A 23,768-nucleotide genomic window follows, 5' to 3' on the forward strand; every position below is an offset into this window, starting at 1 on the left:
TTTTGCGGTTTCCCTGACATCGTTTGTTTCCCATATTAATGAGCATTTCTTTACTGCACAACGTCCCTAAAGAAAGAGAAATGGAAAATGTGCATTTGGCTGTGGAGGAGGACGATCTTTATTCGGGTTACAATGACTATAATCCGACATTTGACTCCGAGGTGAGTTCATTGCCCACTAACCGATGCTAATGTTAGCAGCAAGCTTAGAACTTGACAATTAATGTTAGCTGTCGGCAAACAAATGTGCAATACATACTATTATTGTTACATACGGTGGGAGGTAGTGATGTAGCAAACGACAACAGAAATGACTGAAATTGCTTTTACAAAATGATTTCTCTGTGCGGGTGCAGCATCTGCTTTTGCATTTGATGAATGGTGTGAAAAGACTAATTATTGTCCCATTTTAAGGAGTTGGAGAATGATGTGGGCTTCCAGCAAGCAGTAAGAACAAGTCATGGAAGAAGACCTCCAGTATGTATCAGCTATACTCTACTTCACTGATTTTTTTCACAGCAGGCACTTGAGCTTGTCATTGGAGGAAAAGCATAGCTGAGGCAAATTTTGTCAAAGAAGGCTCAGTTTCATTTATTGTCCTGTTAAGTCATGACTGGGAGCAAGACTGCACTTCCTTCAACCACCTCACCTAAATGGAATGCAGTTGTTTCTAATGTTATGAGATACACCTGTCCTTTTCCTGCTGACTAGCCAAAATGTTTACTGTGACCAAAGCCTACCTGTTTGCACTTATTTGTCAATATTCATGAAATATGTCATATGTGTGATTATCCAGATGACTGCCAAATTTCCTGGCACCGCCATTGGAGCTCGGCCCTTAGCTTCTTCCTTTGGAGTAAGTACAATGAAACGGATTATTCTGAATAAGACCTGATGCTTACATTTAAAGTCATCTTGTAAAAGAGAGACAGCTAATTAATATTTTGCTGTCCGGTAGGGTTAAGAATCAATTGATATCAAATCAAAAGTTAAAACAATGCGATTAGCAAATTACAAAGGTTCAACCTTAGGATAAACGTGATGCAGCATGTCTGATTCAGTGTTTAAACTGTCATGACGATGGCTTTACCAATTCATGTTGTCCTCCACGTGTGACAGTCGTGCTTTTTTTAATCATATCTTTTGTGGTAATTCTCCACGTGTTTTAAATCAATTGTGTAGTCAAGCTTGATTTAAAAAATTCTGATATGAAAAAATCCAACCACGATACTGGTCAGAAAAATTACAATTAGATATTTTCCCCAAGCTGTTCAGTCCTCGTTCCTACAGACCTTCTTTAAAGTACACATTTTATGTTAAAATGACATGAATACGCAATTCTGTATCACATGTACACAGATTAATTTACTGGTAGGCAGTTTGCAGCTGAAGACAATAATTGTTTTCAACATGATCTACGTATAACAACAAAATAAAAAAAAAAATAAAATAAAATCATCTTAAGAAATAGCCTAAACAATAATCAGTGCAGAGACATGGAAGACTCGTCATATATAGTTAATGAGCATGTTTTCATCTCATATTTTCAAAGAAAATGAGAACATCAAGTAAACTCACGAGCTGTCTTTACTTGTCTTATTCTTGTTGTTTCATAAAGTCTCGGATCCCTATGGCCTCTTCAATGGGCAGACCTGTGACAGGAGCTGTGCAGGTGAGAGGAACTGATCATTTAGCTGCTCCTTGTAACTTCATATACTGCTTAAAACTGATAACACAGTAGGTAGAACTGTGGAAATTACTATACATCCATATATATGTTTTTTATTTGTAATTCATTGGCATTTTCAAATGTGACAGGATGGGGCAGCCCGACCAATGACTGCTGTCAGAGCAGCAGGTTACACCTCCTCTCTGACCCGTGGTGAGTTTAAGGAAGTCCCAAAAATGGTATTTGCCTAATGCAGTGTTTTGGTGATTAACTTTTGCTGTTTGTGTGTTTTACTGACTTGGGTAACAACTGAATAAGGGCCTAGTTTGTGAATCTGTGGCTCTGTGTTATTACTGTCTCTGCACTGTGGAAGTTTTTCTTTTGGAATAGGCACAGTTGTAGAGATAATGCTTGGTGCAGCAACAGGGAGTGTTTTTTTTTTTTTTTCCAAAAGCCAAACTAAAGGTTTCCTGTTTTCATTATTATATTTTAATGAATTTAACAATATGATATTCCTTTTAGAGTGATATTTGGAATGATTTGTATTTTCAGGCTCGACCTTTGACCCTCTGGGCCAGTCCAGGGGCCCAGCACCTCCACTTGAAGCAAAGAATGAGGACACGTGAGTTCTCAATCTTTAAACTGATTTTTTTGTTTCAGTGAGGAAAACAACTAAACAGAAGCATTTATAGGTATGACATTGAATCTATTCAATTTCAACCAGTACAATTTATTTATTTTTTTTATTTAAAGAAAATGTACAAGCGAATATTAGGCAACAAGACAGATTAACATTTTACAGTCAAACTAATAATATAAGTCAGTTGAGGTAGATAACATATTTTTGGCCCTTAATAACTAGTAAATTCCAGCTTGATATCTGCCTTTATGTACTATGCATATTATAAACCATGTTTTTGGGACTGACTTCATTTTTCTCCAATACAAATTTCTCTCAGATAGAGAAGCAATATTCCTGCTCCTCATCTAACATGTAGTTATTCCTATAATTTCTCTAAGCAGTTGGAAGAAGCCCTGCACTTTCAAGAAGCATTATCTCACATTTTGTTGTTCTGTGTTGTTGTCCTGCAGGCCAGAGGAGAAGATCAAGATCTTGGAGAAAAAAGTGAATGACCTGATAGAAGAGAGTTGCATGGCACAGAGCATAGGAGCCTTACAACTGGTCAGACTCTGTCATTCTTTTACAAGCTGTTTATTGATACTGGCTGGTGGGACTTAGAGAGAAGAGCCTCCAAATGAGGCAGTAAACTGTAATATATTTTTTAGTGCATCAGCTCTACACGTCATCACATTGGACTAAATATATGGTGTATCAAATGTATAAGTAGAAACGTATTACATTTCTGCCAAATTTAAACACCAACATTTTGTCACTTTTCCTATTTTCATTGCTTTTTAATATGTGGGTTAGCTTACTGTACTAGAACATTATTGCAACATATCTGAGTTTGTAGATGAAGCACAAATGAAACCCATCATGATCGAGGGCATTCATCACTGTTATTTGTTTTGGACACAGCTGTTTGTGTCACTACTTATAATCTATGTATGTGTGTGTATGTGTGATGTGTTTCCACAGGCTCTTGAAAAAGCCAAAGAAGCAGGAAAGAAGGAGCGAGCGCTGGTCAAGCAGAGGGAACAGTCGGGCAACGCAGACCACATCAATTTAGACCTCACCTACTCTGTAAGTCAGACTCCTGTGTGTCAGTGGATGTTCAAAACGGGAGATAAATTAACTGAACCTTTGCTCTGTAAATGTTCATGACTTCACTAAACCTCATGCAAACGTCTTTTTATTTCTTCTCAAACAAATGATTTCTTGCATTTTTCACTGTGGTGGCTTAGTAAGAGCAAAATGCTTTCTGTTGAAGACATTCTAAAGTTGCACTTCTCATTTAAAATGCCGCTGCCCTGTAGTTGTATTACATTCGGATCTGTTTGTTGGCTAAAGAGAGAGAAGCCATAGCTGCTTGCATTTGTGGGACTGATATTTGAAACCTAATATTTACTGTTGTTGATATATGTAGAATATTTTCTTACGTCTGTCATTCACATTGAATTCATTTCTTTTCGCATTACAAGGAGACACAGTAGAAAGTACCTGGCAGCAAGTGGGGCACATGTTTGGCCTGAGACAGTGAACTTAACCGCTCAGCTATGCAGGCACAGCTCACAGAAGACAAATTAAATTTGAAGTTTGTTTCCGTGAATAACTTTCTGACTTCACCGTCTGTTTTTTAGGATTTAATTTAGAAATATCTAATGTTTCTGTCACTACCAGGTCTTGCTCAACCTTGCCAACCAGTACGCGAACAATGAAATGTACCCAGAGGCCCTGAACAGCTACCAGGTCATTGTGAAGAACAAGATGTTCAGTAATGCAGGTAAAAACAAAACACTTAGCATCGCACTCAACGCAGATGTTTTTTAGTGTGGCAGCTCTCATGAGGACCCCACTTAAGCAAGCAGGCCAGAAAATCCTGTTTTTAATAAAGTGAAAAAACTGCTGTGATTGTGGTGCAGCACTGTAGTTTACATTACCATTATTAGCATCCTCCAGAAAAACAGAAGAAAGATTGGTAACTAGAAAAATAATGTGACTAAGATGCAGTCTGCTATCACATCTTTATGTGAAGTATAACCGTGGCTAGAACAGAGTCTTTGGTCATTCAGCTTTCTGGACGCAGACTCTTGAACTAAGGCAAGAGTTATGCTCTGCCTGATCTGTGGAATTGTTGGATAACATTAGAAACTCCCTCACCACATCTTTCTAATGTATATGAGATGTGTCTTACCATTTCTGCTTCGTGCTGTAATTGCTCAGCTGTGTGGATGTCAGAGAGGAAGCAGCTGTTGTGTTTCTCTTTCTTGTTCTCTTTGTTCATTCATTATACAACTATTTGTATAAATCTATAAAATCTGATGTCCAAAAAGGCCTTCTTTTAGAACTATTTCTGAGACTGTAAAGCAACCCTAAAGACCATCTATAGTTAGCAATGTTGCAGAAAGACAAACTTACATTTTATATATTTTTACGTACATAACTTCTTTGACTTGTGTACAGCACATTATTTGTTGTATCACTTGTCCTGTGGCTTTCCACTAAAACTACATGTGCTGCTTCACCAGGCCGTCTGAAAGTCAACATGGCCAACATCTACTTCAAACAGAAAAACTACCCGAAAGCCATTAAGTTCTACCGAATGGCTCTGGATCAGATCTCCAACACTCACAAGGAAATGAGGATCAAGATCATGCAGAATATCGGGGTGGTCTTTGTCCGCATGGGCCAGTACTCTGATGCCATAACATCCTTCGAGCACATCATGAGTGAGAGTCCCAACATCAAGACAGGCTTCAACCTCATCCTGTGCTACTACGCTATCGGCGACAGAGAAAGGATGAAGAAGGCCTTTCAGAAGCTCATCTCTGTTCCTCTGGGAATTGATGATGAAGACAAGTACATCCCAACTAATGTGAGTAACAGTAGTGGACTGTATTTGTAATTGTAAACACACGGCTACTTATAGCATTTAGCAAACAGGCTATCTGCCCATCTATCTGTGTAGATTCTCAGTCACTCAGTTGAGGGTAATCCTGCCTTAGTCGAATACAGCTGGACTTCTTTTTGGTTCTTGAGGGCATTAACCACCATTAACACCTTGATTGATGTGACTTCTGGGTGAGTAATGACCCACGGGGGAGTTTGAATACCTCAGAAGTGGATGAGAGGTGAAACAACAAAAAAAAACAAGTTGCCAAGATCACTTGTCCGTTATCCAAAAGTGTGCGTAGTACTGTGATGTCTTTCTGTGGGTGTTGCTGTCCATCTTTTGTTTGTATGTGTTCTATCTGTTTTTTATTTATTTATTATTATTATTTTGTTAGCTGCAATAGCTATCACTGCATATGCTAAACAGTCAGTCATTTTCAGGCAAAAGTCTGAGAAAAATGACTCCTAGAATAAAATAGAAAGCTGGTCAAGAGTCTTTTTGTCCCCAAAAGACTGAAATTGTTGAGAAGTGGATAAAAATGCTTCAAATTCTCCTGTTGATGACTGCAGGGAAATGATCTTTTATCTTCCACATACAGAATGCTAATATATTTACAGTAAATTGCTGGAGATCATTGAATGTGATGCCCTTTATACACTGAAATAAACCTTTTTACTGCCTCTTTCAGGATGACACCAACTCAAATATGGTCATTGAGGCCATTAAGAACGATAAGCTGCACCAGATGGAGAGAGACCTGTAAGAATACTTTCACTCAGCACAAACACCGAAACAAAAACACCAACAGAATCTACATCTCATCATTATACTCTTACAGTAAATTCAACTGTTTTTTTTTTTTTTTTAATCAAACAGAAAATGCAATCATAAATTGATTTTATTGATATTTTACTTTATTCGTATCTCAGCATATTCCATTTTTAATTTTAAAATGTATTTGTGCTGTTTTAACTACCACATGGCTGCCACTACTGTTGTGCAGTTGTTACTACCGTTCTGTGTCAGACTGCTCTACGTGCCTTGAATTGCCCCTAGGGGACAAATTAAGTTTTTTAAAAATTTGAACGGAATTTATGAGGCCTTTTTGGACTTTTTTTTTTTCCTTTTTGAGGCAGTACAAATTATTCTCATTCTTTAATATGTGGCTGTAGTGCCTTTCATTTCCTGATTTTATGTCTTGTTCAGTTTTCCTTTTGTGCTCTTCACAGGAAGATTCTGACTGAGAAGTACATCATGACTGCAGCCAAGCTCATCGCTCCAGCCATCGAGAATTCTTTCGCTACTGGATTTGACTGGTTTGTTACTGTTGTGCTTTTTTTTTTTTTTTTTCCATCTTAACATTTTAACAGCTGTATATAGCTCAAAGAAAGGTCTTAGAAGGAGATGGAAACCGTTAAATGTGATTTACAATTTGGAGTAAGTTGATATTTTACTGTTTTTTAGTAGTTTGGGGCAGATATCCTGTGGCTCTCTCTGCTCTAGTGAATATGTATGAAATTGTCTTCACACTAGCTTGATTGCATTTTCCTAAAGAAGCCAAGTATGCAGACTGGCAGTAAAACTACATGATTTTTCATATATATGAGTGTTTTTTGGCTCTCTTTGCTCTTTAATTCTTCAGCTTTAAGAATAAATAAGAACGGCACCTAATGCTTGTTGATTACCTTTGAAAGTATCCAGTAGATCACATGCACCTCACAGGCACAATACAAATGAGCCCTTTTTATTCCTGAGATATATACAGAATTAAATGATTGTTCTATATTTATGCACTTTCTATTTTTTATTATTGACTGTCAAATGATTCAATATGTTGGATCAAGGCCCCACATGTATGGTTGTTTTTCTTAAAGGTGTGTGGACATGGTGAAGAGCTCTCAGTATGTTGAGCTTGCCAACGATCTAGAGATCAACAAAGCTATCACCTACCTCAGACAGAAGGACTTTAACCAGGTCAGTGTGTTTGTCTTAACAACTTAAAGGGCAATACCACTTAATTTGACATCTCACTCCTCTGATCTGGGTAATTTGGGACCATAGTAGAAGCAGAGGAAGGTGAACTACAAACTTCAGTTCTTGATAGTTTACTTTGAAATTTTTTATTTTTTTTTAAAGATTTTTTTTCAAGCGTTTTGGCCTTTATTAGTTAAGACAGTGAGAGAGTGAGACAGGAAAGGGGGGAGAGACCTGCAGCAAACTGTCATGAGCGGGAGTCGAACTTATGACCGCTGCGTCGGGGAACTATAGCCCCTGTTCATGGGTCGCCCGCTCAACCAGGTGAGCTTTAGGGGCGCCCATTTACTTTGAAATTTAGTGACAAAACTGAACAGGGCACCTAAATAATAACGTGCTAGAGTAGCATTTACACATATAAACTGTGAAAAGTGGTATTTCCCTTTGGAGAGATGTAACCTGATCTTATATAGATTTTTGTTTCCATCTTTTTGGCCAACGTTGTTATTATATGTCAGATTTCTCGTGCAAAGGCTGTTATGAATCGAGCAGCATCACACTCAGCATTTCCCCTTCTCATTGCCCTCCATTCTCTCTCTCTTGCTTTTGTCTTGTTTCCTTCCCATCTGCATGCCTAAGGTTGAGGTATGTGTGCCTTCTGTTTCCATCTTCACATTTAGATTGTGTTGTTTTGTTTTTGTTTTGTTTTTTTACCCTCCTTGACATGTTACTACTTTAGCATGCCTTTTTTTTCCCAAATAATGGCGCTGCCAGGAGAAGTTGGAAAAGTTGGTTTAAAACCCACAGACCAGTAAGGAAAATCTTTGTGCAGAAAGGAAATTATAACCTTAGTGCTTTCTTTAACAATAATAAACCAATGAGTTGTCAAGGAAATGCAGCTGCGTCAGTGGAGCCGCTCTGTGGCTAACGTTACAGGATTGATGACACGGAGCAGCTTGACTGTCTCCAGGAACAACATTAGAACTACAGCAGGAACGTGTTTTGTTCTCAGGCTTTACATCTCATGCATGTGTGTGGTGCTTTTACACATATTGCAGACATTGGTGGTTATATAACCTACATCATCTGTGCAGCTGTAGCCTAGCTGGTGGTTTGTCAAAATGCTGACTTTAAAACAATAATATTGTTGGAAAAATTCCCCAGTATATAATGAATGTACTTACATTGACATAAAACCAATAAAATGTTTAAAGTTTCATTTCAAAGCTGTGTCTGATGAAAAAAAAAATCTCTATATTAACTATTCAGATGATTTATGTATTTTTTTCTCATTTAAATCTTTAGATAGTCAAGAATCTACATAGAAAAATGCTGTAAATACCTGCCAGTGTTTATTTTTAGCAAAGTGTCAGTATTTTTAGTCAGCATTAGCAATTTAAATTGCAATGTTTACTTTGTATTTATGGTGATTCCTTCACTAGTCTCTTTTCCTAATTGTTAATTCACTGCACATTTTGATATTTGCTGATATACGGAGGATTTAGTGACACAGGGCTCACTGTAAATTATACTAAACACAAGATGCTTCATCGGGAATTGTATGAAATGTAAAAAAAAAACAAACAATCACATTGCATCGTAATAATATAATAGATTTTTATGTCTGTAGGAGTGTTATGTACTGGGGAAATCAGCTTGTATTTGGTTATATTGTATTACTAAGCACAAAAACAGTACCAAGTGTTACTCTTTAAGTATTTTACGATGTTTTTACAGGCAGTGGAAACACTGAAGACATTCGAGAAGAAGGACAGCAGAGTGAAGAGCGCTGCAGCCACTAATCTCTCTTTCCTCTATTTTCTGGTAAGAGTCCCTTAATTACTAATTAACATTAAACTATCAGATAGCAAACAAATAAAGAAAAGTGATAGGTTGGATTTCCTAAAAAAGCTTAATGCCTAAAATAATAAGAACAAAATATGTGAATGTTTGCTGTCAAATATATTCTACACTCTGAACCCCAAGCATTTTTGGGTGTTTTTAGCTTCTGTCACATTTTTACTCACCGTGGGATCATTTTTACTGAAATTTAAAGCCATACATCTCTATGGAAAAAGCACAACCATGGACAGAAGTAAACAGAACTCAAAAATGTCTTATGTGCAGTATGATACAGTTATAATGTCATAGATCATAAGAAAGGTAAACAAAAGTTTGGAATTATTTGGTTTACAAAAATTAAAACGATTGAATCAATACAACAGCTGACTCACTCTTGGATTTGGTTTACACGAAACCATATGTCACATATAGTACAGATCGCCAGAAAGTTGTAACTCTACAGTTTCTGGCTCAGATAAGTGATGTAATTTTGTCCCGTTTTTTTGTTCAAGCATCTCTTTAAGAGGAGCTTGGTCTTCATTTTCTGTGTCCTCTCTCTAACTTTAAATCTCTTACAGGAGAAGGACTATGATCAGGCTGACCGATATGCTGATCTCGCCATGAACGCTGACCGCTACAACCCCGCAGCACTTATCAACAAGGGCAACACAGTGTTTGTCAAACAGGACTATGAAAAGGCTGCAGAGTTCTACAAAGAAGCACTGAGGAATGATTCCTCGTGCACTGAGGCCCTCTACAACCTGGGTAATGCCTGCTTTTATGACACAGGTTGATTTATAGCACAATAACATTAACACGCAGTTATGATCATCACAGACACTCCAGGAGACTGCAAGTTCATGTGCAAGTATTTTTAGGAAGTGTTTCAAATAATGTTAACTTGTGTTAATGCCCCGATCCCAATGATGTGTTGACAGAAATATCATAATTTTACCCGAACATGTTTCACCCATCTGCTTTTTATGCATCTGCTCAGTGAGTTTAAAAACAAAGTTGCTTCAGGTCAGATGTTGAGTCATTGCTATGATGAGTGGCAGCTGTTATAAAACCCAAAACTGGCTCAAAGTTGTACAAACCAGTTGTTTCTATTTGTTCCTGATTTTATTAGCAGGTTTAAATCATGTCGGTCAAATTGAATGATGAAACAAAGTTTTTTGTTTGTTTTTTTAAACCTACTTTGACAACTAGAACTCGCTGCACTCTGAGCTGTGGTCTGTTATATAGACCATATAATATCAGCTGTTAGTGCTGTTTTAGCTCTGATGGCTGAAAAAGAAAACAGTGAGTCCATGGATGCTCGGCCCTTCTAAATCTCCCCATGTAGCTTCATGAATGGGTGTGGCTGCAAAAGGATAATGTTGTGGAAATTCTACAAGGAGTAAATGCGCAAAGTGTCCTTCTGAGTTATTTATTGCAGTAAAACATACGTAAGCTTTTGGGACTCATGCCTTCCGAACTCAAGAGCCAAAGGTATAAAGTCACACTTAATCTTGTAGCGGAATTTGTCTTCCAGCAGAGGGAAAAAGGTGAATGTCAGTCTCTCACAGTTTTTTTTTCAAACTGTTACACAAACAAGGTGCTCCAAGGCCTTGTTGTGAATTATTTGTGTGGTCCTTGAAGAGACAAGATAAAGCCCCCTGTGCACTTCAAGGCCTCGGTGCCAAGCTAGTCACCTGATACAAACAAGGAAACCTTCACATGAGAGAGTGCACTGTTAATATATGAAATGAAATACCTACGAGCTGTGTCAGAAAAGTTCCAGGACTGGTGTCACAAAAGACATATTTCAAACCCAAACTACGAGTTTTCCCCTTCAGATGATCAACCAGCACATCTACAAAGAGATCCTGCAGCATTTGCTTCGTTCAGTGCATGAGAAGAGGCGAGAGTTGTGGCAGGACAAGTCATGGCTGCTTCACCATGACAACGTGCCTGCTCACAATGTCCTGAGCATCTGACAGTTGCTGGCTGAGAAAAACATTACCGTGCTGGAGCAACCTCCCTACTCACCCAACCTGGCTCCGTGGGATTTCTTCCTCTTCCCCAATCTCAAGGGGGTCATCAAGGGGACCCGTTTAGAAGACGTGGACAACATCAGGATGGCTGTGACTCCTTCCAGGAGTGCATGGCGACGTGGCAGAGAAGGCTTACTTCAAAGGGGAAAACTTGTAGTTTGTAGTTTGGATTCGAAATATATCTTTTGTGACACCAGTCCTGGAACTTTTCTGACACACCTTGTAATGTCAGCAGTAAAATACAGTAAACCAGCAAAATCTAGGTTTTCCATTACAGATAACACAGGAGGTATGTACATGAATTCATAAAATAACAAACTAGAAGGGCAGTTGGAGAGTGCAGTTTTCCGCCAAAGCAAATGTTCTGTCAGTTTTAAAGAAAATGATTCAGATCAGCACCAAATTTTTGTGGGTTTTTTCTTTGTCTTTCCTCCAATTCCCTACCACGTTTCATAAAATTCCACTTAATAGTTTTTGCGTAATCTAGCTTAAAGTTGAAGCGACAAATAGATGAAAATGCCTCTGCCTTGGCTCTCACCTTGGTTGAAGAATAAAATAAAGCAGTGTGATGACTATAACTGAGTAAAAGTAAAGATTTTTGTCTGCCCTATTAGTATTGAAAAGTATTAAAAATACTTTAACAAGAACACTTTACTGAAAAAAGTACCTTATAACATGTAATGGAGTGAATGTAACTCATTAACCCACCGCTGCTTGTGGCGTTGTCAAAGTGTCTAGACTGGCGATAGAGCCAAAGTTGATTGCCTTTTTTCATCACCTTGCTACAGGTTTGACCTATAAGAGACTGAATCGCCTGGAGGAGGCACTGGACTGTTTCCTGAAGCTTCATGCCATTCTGAGGAACAGTGCCCAGGTCATGTACCAGCTGGCCCACCTGTATCCTACTGATAAAATGAATGTTTGTGAATGTGACTGGCTGTGTGGTTTAAAAGGTTTTTAAAGAACTTACCTGAGTAGACATTGCTGGAAAGTGTTTGTTTAGTGATTTTAAACCTGCATATTTTTTTTTATGATCATATGAGCATTTATTGGCCTTTGACACTTTGGTCTCAGCTATGAGCTTCTGGAAGATCCCCAGCAGGCAATCGAGTGGCTGATGCAGGTCATCAGTGTAACTCCCACTGACCCCCAGGCACTGGCAAAACTGGGAGAGCTGCATGATGGGGAAGGGGACAAATCCCAGGCTTTCCAGTACTACTATGAGGTACATTAAAGGTTCTTCTATCTGAATGTTTTTCTAATTGGTAGACTTTTCGGCCCTGAGGTTGTGCACTACGAAGCAAGATTAATGGGTTAGAGAGGTATGTTGAGGTTAAAGCGTTTTAAGTGTTGCAGTGTTGTCTCTTTTAACCTGCTAGATCACCATGGTAACTTATCCTGCAGAGCTACCCTGCTCAGGAGGAGGTTCTGTATAGAGATTCAGATTTAAATTGACTGTGTGAAGTGTCTCCCTTTCGATAATAACTTTCTGGATGATTCTCTATGAGTGATATAGATTCTCAGCTGAGAGAACTTGTTTCATCTGCAAACCTGTGGAGCTGTAAGTTAGTAGTCTCGCCGAATGAAGCCGTGCATTTGTGGTGCTGCACACTGTATGCATTGCATTGCCATGGGAACCTACATGTATTTAGCTGATGATGCAGAAATAGTATGTTTTTATGATCCTGACTTGCTGCCAAGTCTGTTTTACACTCCTGTACTGCAGCTAGACAGTTTAGAAAATGGATCATTGTGTATTAACACAATTCACAATGAATGTTCAGTCAGGAACATTAATTTCACTTTAATTTGGCTAAAAACTAAAGCGATTTCTTCGTATGTTATGAGACAGTGTCAGACCGAAATGCACTTCTTAAATGTCATGTTGAGACTTTAACAGCACTAATGTGCAGCTCTCGTGCTAGAGATAAGGGGCTGAATTGAGAGCGCACTTGGTTAACAGTTTTCTACCAATTTTCCTCTCACACCATTTGTAGCAGCTCTTTTTATTGTAATGCATCTTTATATTGTTTGTAGCTCTCTGTTATTACAACCTGTTTCCCTTAACTGAAGTAGGCTGTATGCCTCCACTTTAGTTTTGTGTAGAAGAAGAGATGTGTGGTGCTTTAAATATCCCCTTTTATGTGAATCTGAAGACGATAACGAGGATAGCAATGATACCTCTTATCTCTGAAGGGGGTTTTAGGTTTTGTTGAGGCAGCTTACACAAAGACAGCCTGATGTCAAATTTGCTTTGTCGTACACCTGCCTGGTTACCTCTAAGTGCTCTGATGTTGGGTTGTGTTGCTGTTCAGTCCTTCAGGTACTTCCCTTCCAACATCGACGTGATCGAGTGGCTTGGGGCTTATTACATCGAGACACAGTTCTGTGAGAAGGCCATTCAGTACTTTGAAAGAGCCACACTCATCCAGTAAGTGACAGAGTAGGAGATAACAGTATGATAGGTAACAATCCATATGGACCGATGAAGAATTGGCACATTATATATAAAACTTATGAAGCAAATCCCAAGAGTTCTTCAGTCTTGTTCGTATCATCGGGGAAATATCAGTGAAATTATTTAATTTTCTATGTTTTTTCTGACTTGATGAACAGCCACAAACCTTTTTCTTATCTCAAAGTAGAGGGCTAATTTAATTTAGGTGTCCAATTTAATTGTTACTCATTCTTTTTAGGCAAAAAAACCCCCAAACCTGTATGTACAAAGCCAATTATCTTGAATCTGCAGGTAAACGTTTTCAAAAGCAGCAGTACTAGTCATAGTACAATTTACTAGTTAAACATGAAGCCAACTGAAACGGTCCTCCTTTTTTGTTCCTGTGTTATACAACAATGTGTACAAGACAATCCATAGTAGTTGAATGCAAGGCTATGAATTGTTTTATGTGTTCATTCTAACTTGACCTCTTTCTGCTGTGTTTCTCAGGCCAACCCAGGTGAAGTGGCAGCTAATGGTAGCAAGCTGTTACAGAAGAAGTGGTATAAATGACATTTTTTACACACTTTGCCTTTCATTCATTTGAAAAAACGGTGAACCAGCAGAATGCAGTTATTGCTTTGCCTGTTTTTATCATTACAGGAAACTACCAGAAAGCTCTGGAAACTTACAAAGACATCCACCGCAAGTTTCCAGAAAACGTAGAATGTAATTCACCCGTTTTTTTACATAATTTTCAACAGCACTTATGACAATTGGCAGATGACCCCGTGGTCAAGAGGGTAAATACAATAAAAAGCATGTGTTTGTGTCCAGGCCTGCGTTTCCTGGTGAGGCTGTGCACAGACATGGGATTGAAGGAAGTTCAAGATTACGCCACCAAGCTGAAGAAGGTAGAAAAGATGAAGGAGATCAGAGAACAGGTATGATGTGTCTCTAGTGTCTGTCAGACTTTTATAGCTACCCTTTAAAACAGCAGTTTGCATCGTTTCCATGTAAGTAAACACCAATCACCTATATCTCCAATCTTGTGGTGATTCTTCTTGATAGTTTTTACAGTACTGATGTCAACACTGATTTAGGTGTCTGGTTGCTTTTCCTGGATATATCGTAGGCACATGGGACAAACGGACGCAGAAAAGAGCTTTTTATTAAGAGAAAATACAATAAAAAAAAGATTCAGAAAGAGCTATTTGCCAAAGATGGGTATAAAATTAGTTAAGTTATTAATAAAGGCAAACTGGTACAAATCTGATACTTTGGCTTGAGATTAAAATTCAGTAAGCCCTATTTAAGAAGCCTTTTTTTCATAATATCCACTTGTAATAAGGTACAATTAAGCAATATTACCATTATGCTGCCTGTTAAATAACCTGCTTAATCTGCAGTTGTACATTACAAAACTTTCATAAATCATCTTTTCGTCACCTCTGTCATGTCATGTCGTTCTGCTGTCCTGTTCCAGCACACTGATTGAAAACATGCTGCGAAATGGCTCAGTGGTCACTGCATATCCAGAAATGCATGAAAAACAGCTGTTTTTCTCTTCTGTTGAGTTTCCATGAATCAGACCATCAGCGTTGACAGAGAGAGCAGATGCTATACAGCTGTTTAACACCTGGCTGACACTAATCCTGCGCTCTTTCAACAGCTTTAGCATTAAACTAGTTGTTCGCAGGCCTAATGCTGATGCAGTTATTTGGGTTGTTTGGTGTCACCTGACGAATCTGAATGAATTGGATAAGGGGTTAGTGGTTTAAATATCATCAGTCAGGGTGATTATTGCTTATTTTCTGATGGTGGAAATGAAGCATTGCTTATTCTCTGATGGTGGAAATGAAGCCTAATGTTTCTTTATCGATCTGAACCTTGAAAAACTCAAGACATTTGTGTGTTCCTGCATTGGAAAGCAAGATTTGCTTGTATCAGATTGGTTTGCCTTGAGAGTACTCCACTGATTTAACAGTGCACTTTTCTAATACTGCCAAACACACGATGAAGACATTAAATAAAACAGATGAACATCGATGCAACAAAACAGACTTTTAGGTATTTTGTGCATCTCTCTGGAGCCACAAAATGCTCTATACAACTTTTGTATTCCCCAAGACCTCTGGTGAGTAAAATCAATGGAATTCTCCTTGAACTGGGAATTTCCCCTTTAGTGGTGAGTCTGCAGTGACAGGAATATTCATATGATAATCATATGTGTGATTTATGACCTTCACTACGTCCAGCTCTGACTTAAATCTGGATAAGAAATCACCTAAAATCCCCAAATATTGCGTAATTTAATTTAATCCTGAAACGCATTTTTTATCCTGAAGGATGTAATACATAACAGCTACGGTGTCTCTCAAAATAAAGGTCCACACCCAAACTGCATGACAGGCTTGTAAGCCACAACTCAAGGTGGTCCAAGGTCAGGCAGTTTCTGAAGAGTAATGGAGATGTTTCCTTTTGTCCTATGGAGATATTTATTAGAGCCAGGAACAGATTAAGAGGATAACTTCGTCAAATCACAACCAGCTGCCCCTAAATCAGAGACGCAGTTGGACCAGCAAAACAATCGTACAGAGAGTGACAGACAGAGCCAGAGAGTTGACTCAGTAATTAAATCCAAACTGAATGACAATGGAAAAACAACTGACCCAGCTGATATAACTGCATAGTGTATGGGATGACGAATGAGAGAATGATTTGAAGTAAAAACTAATATATAAAGTCTCATTAAATTAACGACCTGGCTCTGTTTTGATGCTGTGTTTACGCTAAGTTTACTTGTTTTTTCATTGTAATTCCTGTATCCTTTTTTCTGAAAAATGTTTCCCTTATTACGTCTTCATCTTTTATCAATAACTGCTCGTGGTTGTTTTTGTAATTTACTCCAGCCAAGTTTATTCCACACAAAGTGGAAATTAATGTCAAATTCCACATCCCATGCTTATTTCTGTTTAGCTTCTTGTTATGTAATTTTTAAGGCAGACTTTCATTTGGAGACTTACATCAGAAATCTAGTCTGATTTAAGTTTTCAGTTTCTCCATTATTTAAATTATTTATGTCCTTGTCACCAATTTCATCTTATTCTCTCTAATCATCCTCTCCGCTCTTCTTTGTTATTCTCGCTTCCTGCAGAGGGTGAAGTCGGGCCGGGAGGGCAGTGCGAGAGGTCGGAGAGAAGGACGAGAGGGCAGCGCAGGGAGCGCTGGTGAGTTGGTCACAATGAAATAAAAGATTTTTACTGTGTCTAGTGTAAAACCGTATTCACTCTACAGCTATCACCTACACTTTGTCTGGTCTTTATATCTGAGATCTTTTAGATTACAAACCCAAATCTTCAACATGTTGGATAACATCAGGTTGAGTGCATATAAAAAGCATTTACCATCCCTAAAAGTTTTCTCCTTTTCTTGCTTTTCAACATTGACTCATGATCAATTCCACATCAGAATGAGAACAGATTTGTTCAAAGTAATGGGCGGCTGTGGCTCAGGTGGTACAGCGGGTTGTCCGCCAGTCGTAAGGTTGGTGGTTCGATCCCCCGCCCCTCCACAGTCGAAGTGTCCTTGGGTAAGACACTGAACCCAAAGTTGCTCCCAATGGCAGGCAGCACTTTGCATGGCAGCTCTGTCACCATTAGTGTATGAATGTGTGTGTGAATGGGTGAATGAGAAACACATTGTAAAGCGCTTTGGATAAAAGCGCTATATAAGTGCAGACCATTTAATATAAATTAATTAAATATATAAAACGTAAAATAAGTGATTGAAGTATTCAGACTCTTTAAAGTGACTCACATAATACAACACATGTGCAGCTGACTTGTGCTAGAAGTCACACAAATATTGAAATGGAGATGGAGAGTGCAGCAAAGTACAGGGGCATCCTGGAGGACAACCTGATGTGCTCTGCAAGAGAACTGTGAACTGAGAGGGAGAAGATTTGTTTACCCTGAAGAACACAGTCAAAGCGACACAGACAGGATTTAAAGACAACAAGGTGAATGTTGTGGAGCAGCCGAGTCAGAGCCCAAATCTCAATCCAAGTGAGAATTTATGGGTAAACTTGAAAACTGCAGTTTACTCATAATACCCATGAAACCAGACAGAGCTTGAGCAGTTTTGCAAAGAAGAATGGAGTAAAGCTGATTTGTAAATTCTTCTCAAACATGCAGAATTATATTGACTGTAAATCAATGTTGAAAAGCAGTAAAACAGAAACACTTCCAAGGAGGGAGAATTCTTTTTAGAGGAGGTGTATTATTGTGGATATGCCTGTGTTTCAATCCTCAGTACTTTTTGGCACCACCTTAAATGTGTCTGTAGCACAGTGTTTTGAAAACGGAACCAAACATCATATTAAACTTTGCCCAGGTTGCGCAGTGTTGTTTAGACTGGGTTTAATTATATTTAGGTAAAGCTCTGTGTTGAAACAACATTTAACATTTGAGAAGTTTGCTTTTTTTCTCTTAATTGAAAAGAAGGTTCAAAAATATGTTGAAATTCCTCAAAGCATGGCATCAGAATGTATTGTTTTGGTGCTGCTACGGAGGTTTAAACAATATACAGCCTGTAATAGTTGGTCTTGGAATCAAAACCATATGTTTGTCACATCATCACCTTTTTTCTCCATTGCATTTTTTTTTCTTCATGTGTCACCACTTCTTTCTTCCTTCTTTCTGTTGTTCACACATGCTGCAGCAGGCATCTCCACACCTGTCCTCACCTCCCCTAAGAAGTCCAGCATTATCGGTATATTTCTTTACACCACACTAAAGCCGGACTAGAGTTAAGGTCGTAGTTGTGTTCTGTTATAAATACTAGAAGTTTAAAGTGTGTTAAAGGAACTGTTGAGACATGTGGCTATAACTCTACACCTAATCTCTTCTAGTAGCCACCAGCAGGTCAGATTAACTGTCCCTGACGATAATGAACCATCCATACTGGTTTGGAATACAAAATGGTCCATGTGGAATGTGAATGTAGCCTCAGGAAAAGGCTGTAGAATAAGGAGCCCTGAACACATCGAGCCTACGGCCACAAGAAACACCAAAAAGGCTGAACTTCCACAGTGTTAGCGCTCCTTCACTACAGACCCACAACAAATACAGACACACTGGCTCTAATACTGGAAAGCTGGCCCATCAGCAAATTTCAAATGCAATCCAGACAAACTAGAGAGTTGCCAAAACTGTAACAAGGCCCAAACATTTTCTGCTGTGCAGCTGAAAGTCTGTGGTCGAATCCTGTAGTGTAGTTAAATATATATATGTATAGCACCTGTTGTTGTACTTGCTGCTTCACCCTGCCAAGACTTACATTATTCCTCTGGGTTCTGTTGAATTAGGTCAGGATCTCTCAGTATTTTTTATCTTAATAGTGCCAGAGCCAGTAATTGGATCTGTAAAAAAGAGAACAGTTACTTAAGGTTGTTAAATATTGTCTTACATGTTCAATCTCTCATATCTCCATATAAGCTGTTAAACTAAACCATCGATTATTTTCCTGTGTTCTTGTGGCACATCAGATGATGTCAAAGCAGGTGAGACATGGGAGGTTTTAAAACACACACACATATTAATTCTCATGAGCACTCATTGCACATAGTGGACTTAGTTGCTTCTCTCTGTCTGATTTATGTTTTGCACTCAACTATTTTCAGTCCAACTCTGTTCTGTTTGTCTTTCTGCCCGCCTGCCTCTCTGGCTCTTCTGTCTTCATCTGTATTCTCACTCTGCTGCCGCTTTGCTGCCCAGAGTCTAAACAGCTCAGTCCACTGTTGGACTCGGGGAGAGGTACGTAAGACTTAGAAGATAAAAAGGTGAAACATGCAGGTTGTATTTCCAGCCATTTTTACTCAGACAAGGAGATTGTTATAATAACTGAGGCGTGCTTGTTTCATCTGTTGTTGTCATCCAGAGGGGATTTCAGACCTCTATAAATCTGTAGTTTAACAAAATGCTGAAGAATTAAACTGCTCTTGACTGCACAACCCCAAGACCTGCCAATGAGTCAGTACACCAAAACAACAGATTTTGCTCTTAATTTCATCGTAGCAACATTAGAATTTCTTTATCGCAACATTAATCACACTTGAAACCATCTGAGTAAACAAACTGACACTGCAGAAGTGAGTGACCGTGAGCAGTTTTCCCAAGTTACGAAATCTAACTATCGTGGTCGAAACACTTCTGACAGGCGGCTGTGATGTGAGATTGTGGTCGATGTTTGCACTGAGCGTTCTCACACAGGAGGAGGAGGAGACCGATTACCCAAACGTCTTTCAGATATTTGAGAAAACCTTGAGTGCACCTGAGAGTTTTCCATCTTTCCTGTAAAGTCTGCGTATTTGCAAAACTGTACAGTGCTTAAAGAGGGTGTGTAGGTTTGCAGCTCTCTCACGACCGACATGCAGTCTGAAAGTTTGTTTTCTCACATATCCAAACCTGCGTCAGTGTTAAATGTGAATCTGGCAACAACAACAAAAAACACAGTTGCAGAGCATTCGAGAAGTGTGTCGAATCCTCAGTTTGTCCCCTTAATGTTATATGTTGTATTTTTCCTTGGTTCAAATAGAGAAACCACGTGAGGCTAGGTTTCTGTGGGTTTATTTATGTTTTTTTTGCAGGCTTTGTTTGGCCCTTTTATATGCTTGTGTGTTCTTGCTTTTGAATTTGGTGTTAGCAGGAAAGGGAGCTGTAAAAGCCAGAAAGTTGTCATCTGTATTGATCAACAGCTCCATCAACTCCTGGGAGAGAAATATTACTGTTATTTGTGCTTTGGAGGTGTATTAAAGTTATTTATTGCGACTATAATACTGGAAACCGTTGCACACAATTAATTCTAAGTTCTTCCAACCTGTTGTCATTCCTCTCATTCATGGCTCCCAGTTGTGTATTATAAAAGAGAAATGCCGCTGAGACTGTCAACGGGAATGGGGGAGTAAAAAAAAAAAAAATCAATTTTCCAGCGCAGGTTTCAGTTTGCCAGCAGCTTGCGAGGCCTCGTGCGAAATATTTGGGACTGTGAGGGGACGTGGAATATCGGGCCTCCTTCCTGTTTTTCAGCTTTCTGCCGTTGATCTCCTCAGTTTCCAAGGCTACCTGGCAGCCAGATGTTGGCTGCTGCCATCTGCAATCATGTCTGACCTTCAGTTCACTACAGCGCTGTGTCAGCCGTCATTTAAGCCTGGAACACACGCACATTCTTCAGCATATTCATTACATCCAATGAAGAGTACCAGCTGAGTGTACGATGCCAAGGAGCCGAGCTGGTGCTGTTGCTCAGCTGCTGGCTAAAGAACCCTTTAGAAAGATGTGATACCTATTATATTTTAGGAGATGGATGGCATCTTGTAACTGCTATGATTCAGTTAAGTAGGTCAGGTAATAGAATAAATTGTGGGCGCAATTGTAAAAAACACATAAACATGACCATATTTATCGAAAATAAGTATCCAAGTAAGTTTGTGAGGCTGATCTCTGGTATGTTTGCAGTATTGCTCCAATACTACAGTAAGAGTCAAGTGAAACTAGTTAATCAGCTACCAAACCTACTGCAAACAAAAGAATATAAAACCAGTTGCAAACATTGGAAACCACAGAATCATAATCTGTTGTTTTGAAAACCTCCTCCATAAGCATCCACTATTATACTGGATATTTAGCTGTGTTAAAAATCGATCATTTACAATCAATTCCATGCACCACGTTTGGAACATTAAGTGTGGTGCTGTAGGGTTGTGTCAGATAGAGCTACAACGCTTGATCGCTTCGCTATTAAATTAATTGCAAGCTGCTAATCATGTATGTAGTTTGGGGCTGCGCGGTGGCTTGGTGGTTAGCACTGCTGTCTCACAGCTGGGGGATCCCCGGTTCGCATCCTGGTCAGGACGCCTGGGGTCTTTCTGCGTGGAGTTTGCATGTTCTCCCAGTGCAGCGTGGGTTCTTTTTTTTTTTTGGCCTTTATTTGACAGGACAGTATATGAGAGACAGGAAAGTGGGGAGAAGAATGGGGGAGGAACCTGGACACCCCACTACCACTGTGTCAGGGACTATAACCCCAGTACATGGGGCGCCAGCTTAACCAGTTGAGCTATAGTGGCAGCCCACTAATCTATTAACCAAGAAAATAATCATCAGACAAATCACCAATCATTCATTGTATTTTTGAGTTAATCTAGTTGGGTGTGAAATTGTTACAGCATATGACAGCAGCAGTTTGAACACAGAAGCTTTTTAAATTCACTTATGTGTATCACAAATGGTACCGGTCCGCTGATATTTGATGAATTGCAGGACAGAACTAAATGCACCGCTGAGGTTGAAAACTGTGCTGCTAGACTTCAGCAACATGAACTCGTTCAGCTTTGAGGAACATTTAAACACATTTTAACTGCGTCAGAACAGTTGATTGTGATTATGGCAGATGCAGTAAAAAGGTTCTAATTCATTTTGTATGTGTGGCTGCATGTGTGTTTTGTGCAGACAGCGGCCACAGCAGCAGCAGCACTAAAGGAGAACGTCTGAGCGCCAAGATGAGGTCCCTCCCTGGTTCTAATGAGCCCTACGAGGCCAGCAGCCCCAAAGAACTCGGTGAGGAAACTATTTAAGTAGTTTACTAAGTAGTAATTACACAACATAAACCGCCTGCCTGAAAATATATCTTGAGAATAATTGAATGCCAAACACATTTTCCTTTGGTAAAGAATTATTGAAAGAAATCCTTTTATCTGAATCACTGAAGTTCAGACGAATCAGGGTTTCATTTTCCAACAACCTTGAGATTAGGATGATCAGAAAATCCATTTTACTAACCTTCTTAAGCTTATGATTTTTTTCCCCTAAAAACAGAACAAAAACAAACAAACCAAAAAACACTCCAACTGAACTCTTTTATAAAATATTGAAGGTGAACCACAGACTCGTTGGAGCATCTTAAGGAACTCTGGAAGCTACAAGAGGACAGTTTGCATAGGTTTTTTTTCACCCTGGTGTTTTTGGCGTTCTGTCATCTGTGAAGTAAAATGAGTGATGTTTAGATTGGAATACTAACCTACCAAACGTACATTAATTCAACTGTTGATGTGTCCAGTTAATCTGCCACTTTGTGTTGTCAGCTGCTATCCATCTCATCATCTCTCCTGTATGGATTATAAAGGGCAGCAGGCTGACAGAAGACTTTGTTTTCGAGCCACTAATTCCAAGAATAAAACATTTCTTTGTGTCCTTTACAACACTTTAGCTTTGTGATGGTGTATTTTTGACATAAAGCACAGTTCAACTACAATTTAAAGTTTTTTTTGAAATATATATAAAATCATCTTTAGACAGCTGATGTCAAAAATCTCTCATCAGTGAGCACATGTATTTACTTTAAAGTGCTACTTTATGAAATGTGTGTAGGAATGCAGGACAGTGATTACAAGCTAAGCGTTGTGTTCCTCTTGTGCGTAGATGCTTCCTACGTGGACCCACTCGGGCCTCAGATGGAGAGACCGAAGACAGGAGCCAAGAAGCGAGTTGAGGACGACGACTTTGCAGATGAAGAGCTGGGAGACGACCTGCTGCCAGAGTAGAAGCTTCCACCTTCGTCCTTCACTGCACATCAGGACATTTTCTCTTTTGGCACCTTCGTAAAGCAAGAACACAAAGCCTCACCACAAAACCGATTTAAAACTCAGATCTGCAGATCTTTAGATGGTCCAGAGACTCTTCAGAGTCAACGAGTGAAATGTCTTTCCTCCTCACAGTCTGGTCATCTGAGTCACTTTCTATTAAAAAAAACAGATAATTTTGTTAAAGCTACATATTTATACGTGTTCATGTTGCAGAAAAACACCTACAGTGCAGTCTGGACATGTTTGGACACTTTTTGTTGTGTCTCTGTGGTCCAGTTCTGGGTTTGAGGTGAAATCTGATTGTATTTATATTCATATCTGAGTGTAGAAATTATTTGTGGACATACTGTTCCCACAACGTTTTACTATCACCCAGTGTGTTGGAGTTCAGTGCCAAACAAATGAAAAACATATCACCATCCTGATACTTTTAAATGCACTGTATGTTTCCATGTGTGAGCCTGGAAAGTCCATCAGCATGATGCACTGAACACATGTAATCCATCCATTGCAGGACCTGTTTCATTTACATTTTGTATTTATTCCAAAAAATTCACATCAAAATCTGTACTATAATATTTATTTATTCTTTGTTCATATCTTTGTTGCTTGTTATATAATAAAAAAGAAAGTATTTTCTCATATCAAGAAGAAAA

General features: G+C 38.9%; 1 protein-coding gene across 2 annotated transcripts; it reads left to right on the plus strand.

Annotated features, from left to right (window-relative positions):
- On the plus strand, nt 1-23,768 carry ift88 (intraflagellar transport 88 homolog). Of its 2 annotated transcripts, XM_008281598.1 has the most exons (26): nt 1-161; nt 414-476; nt 796-855; nt 1,618-1,671; nt 1,818-1,881; nt 2,221-2,290; nt 2,761-2,851; nt 3,269-3,373; nt 3,971-4,073; nt 4,819-5,165; nt 5,872-5,942; nt 6,413-6,499; nt 7,058-7,157; nt 7,797-7,802; nt 8,895-8,981; nt 9,578-9,764; nt 11,824-11,932; nt 12,110-12,260; nt 13,351-13,466; nt 13,983-14,035; nt 14,136-14,201; nt 14,310-14,416; nt 16,630-16,702; nt 18,198-18,245; nt 21,980-22,087; nt 22,949-23,768. In XM_008281598.1, the coding sequence occupies exons 1-26, from the start codon at nt 39-41 to the stop codon at nt 23,068-23,070; spliced, it is 2,571 nt and encodes an 856-aa protein (XP_008279820.1). In that variant the 5' UTR covers nt 1-38; the 3' UTR covers nt 23,071-23,768. The 2 variants fall into 2 exon arrangements, with proteins under 2 accessions (XP_008279820.1, XP_008279822.1); XM_008281600.1 differs by lacking the exons at nt 7,797-7,802; nt 18,198-18,245.

Source organism: Stegastes partitus, unplaced genomic scaffold, assembly GCF_000690725.1.
Source record: "Stegastes partitus isolate 25-593 unplaced genomic scaffold, Stegastes_partitus-1.0.2 Scaffold238, whole genome shotgun sequence".
In the NCBI taxonomy this organism is placed as follows: domain Eukaryota; kingdom Metazoa; phylum Chordata; class Actinopteri; family Pomacentridae; genus Stegastes; species Stegastes partitus.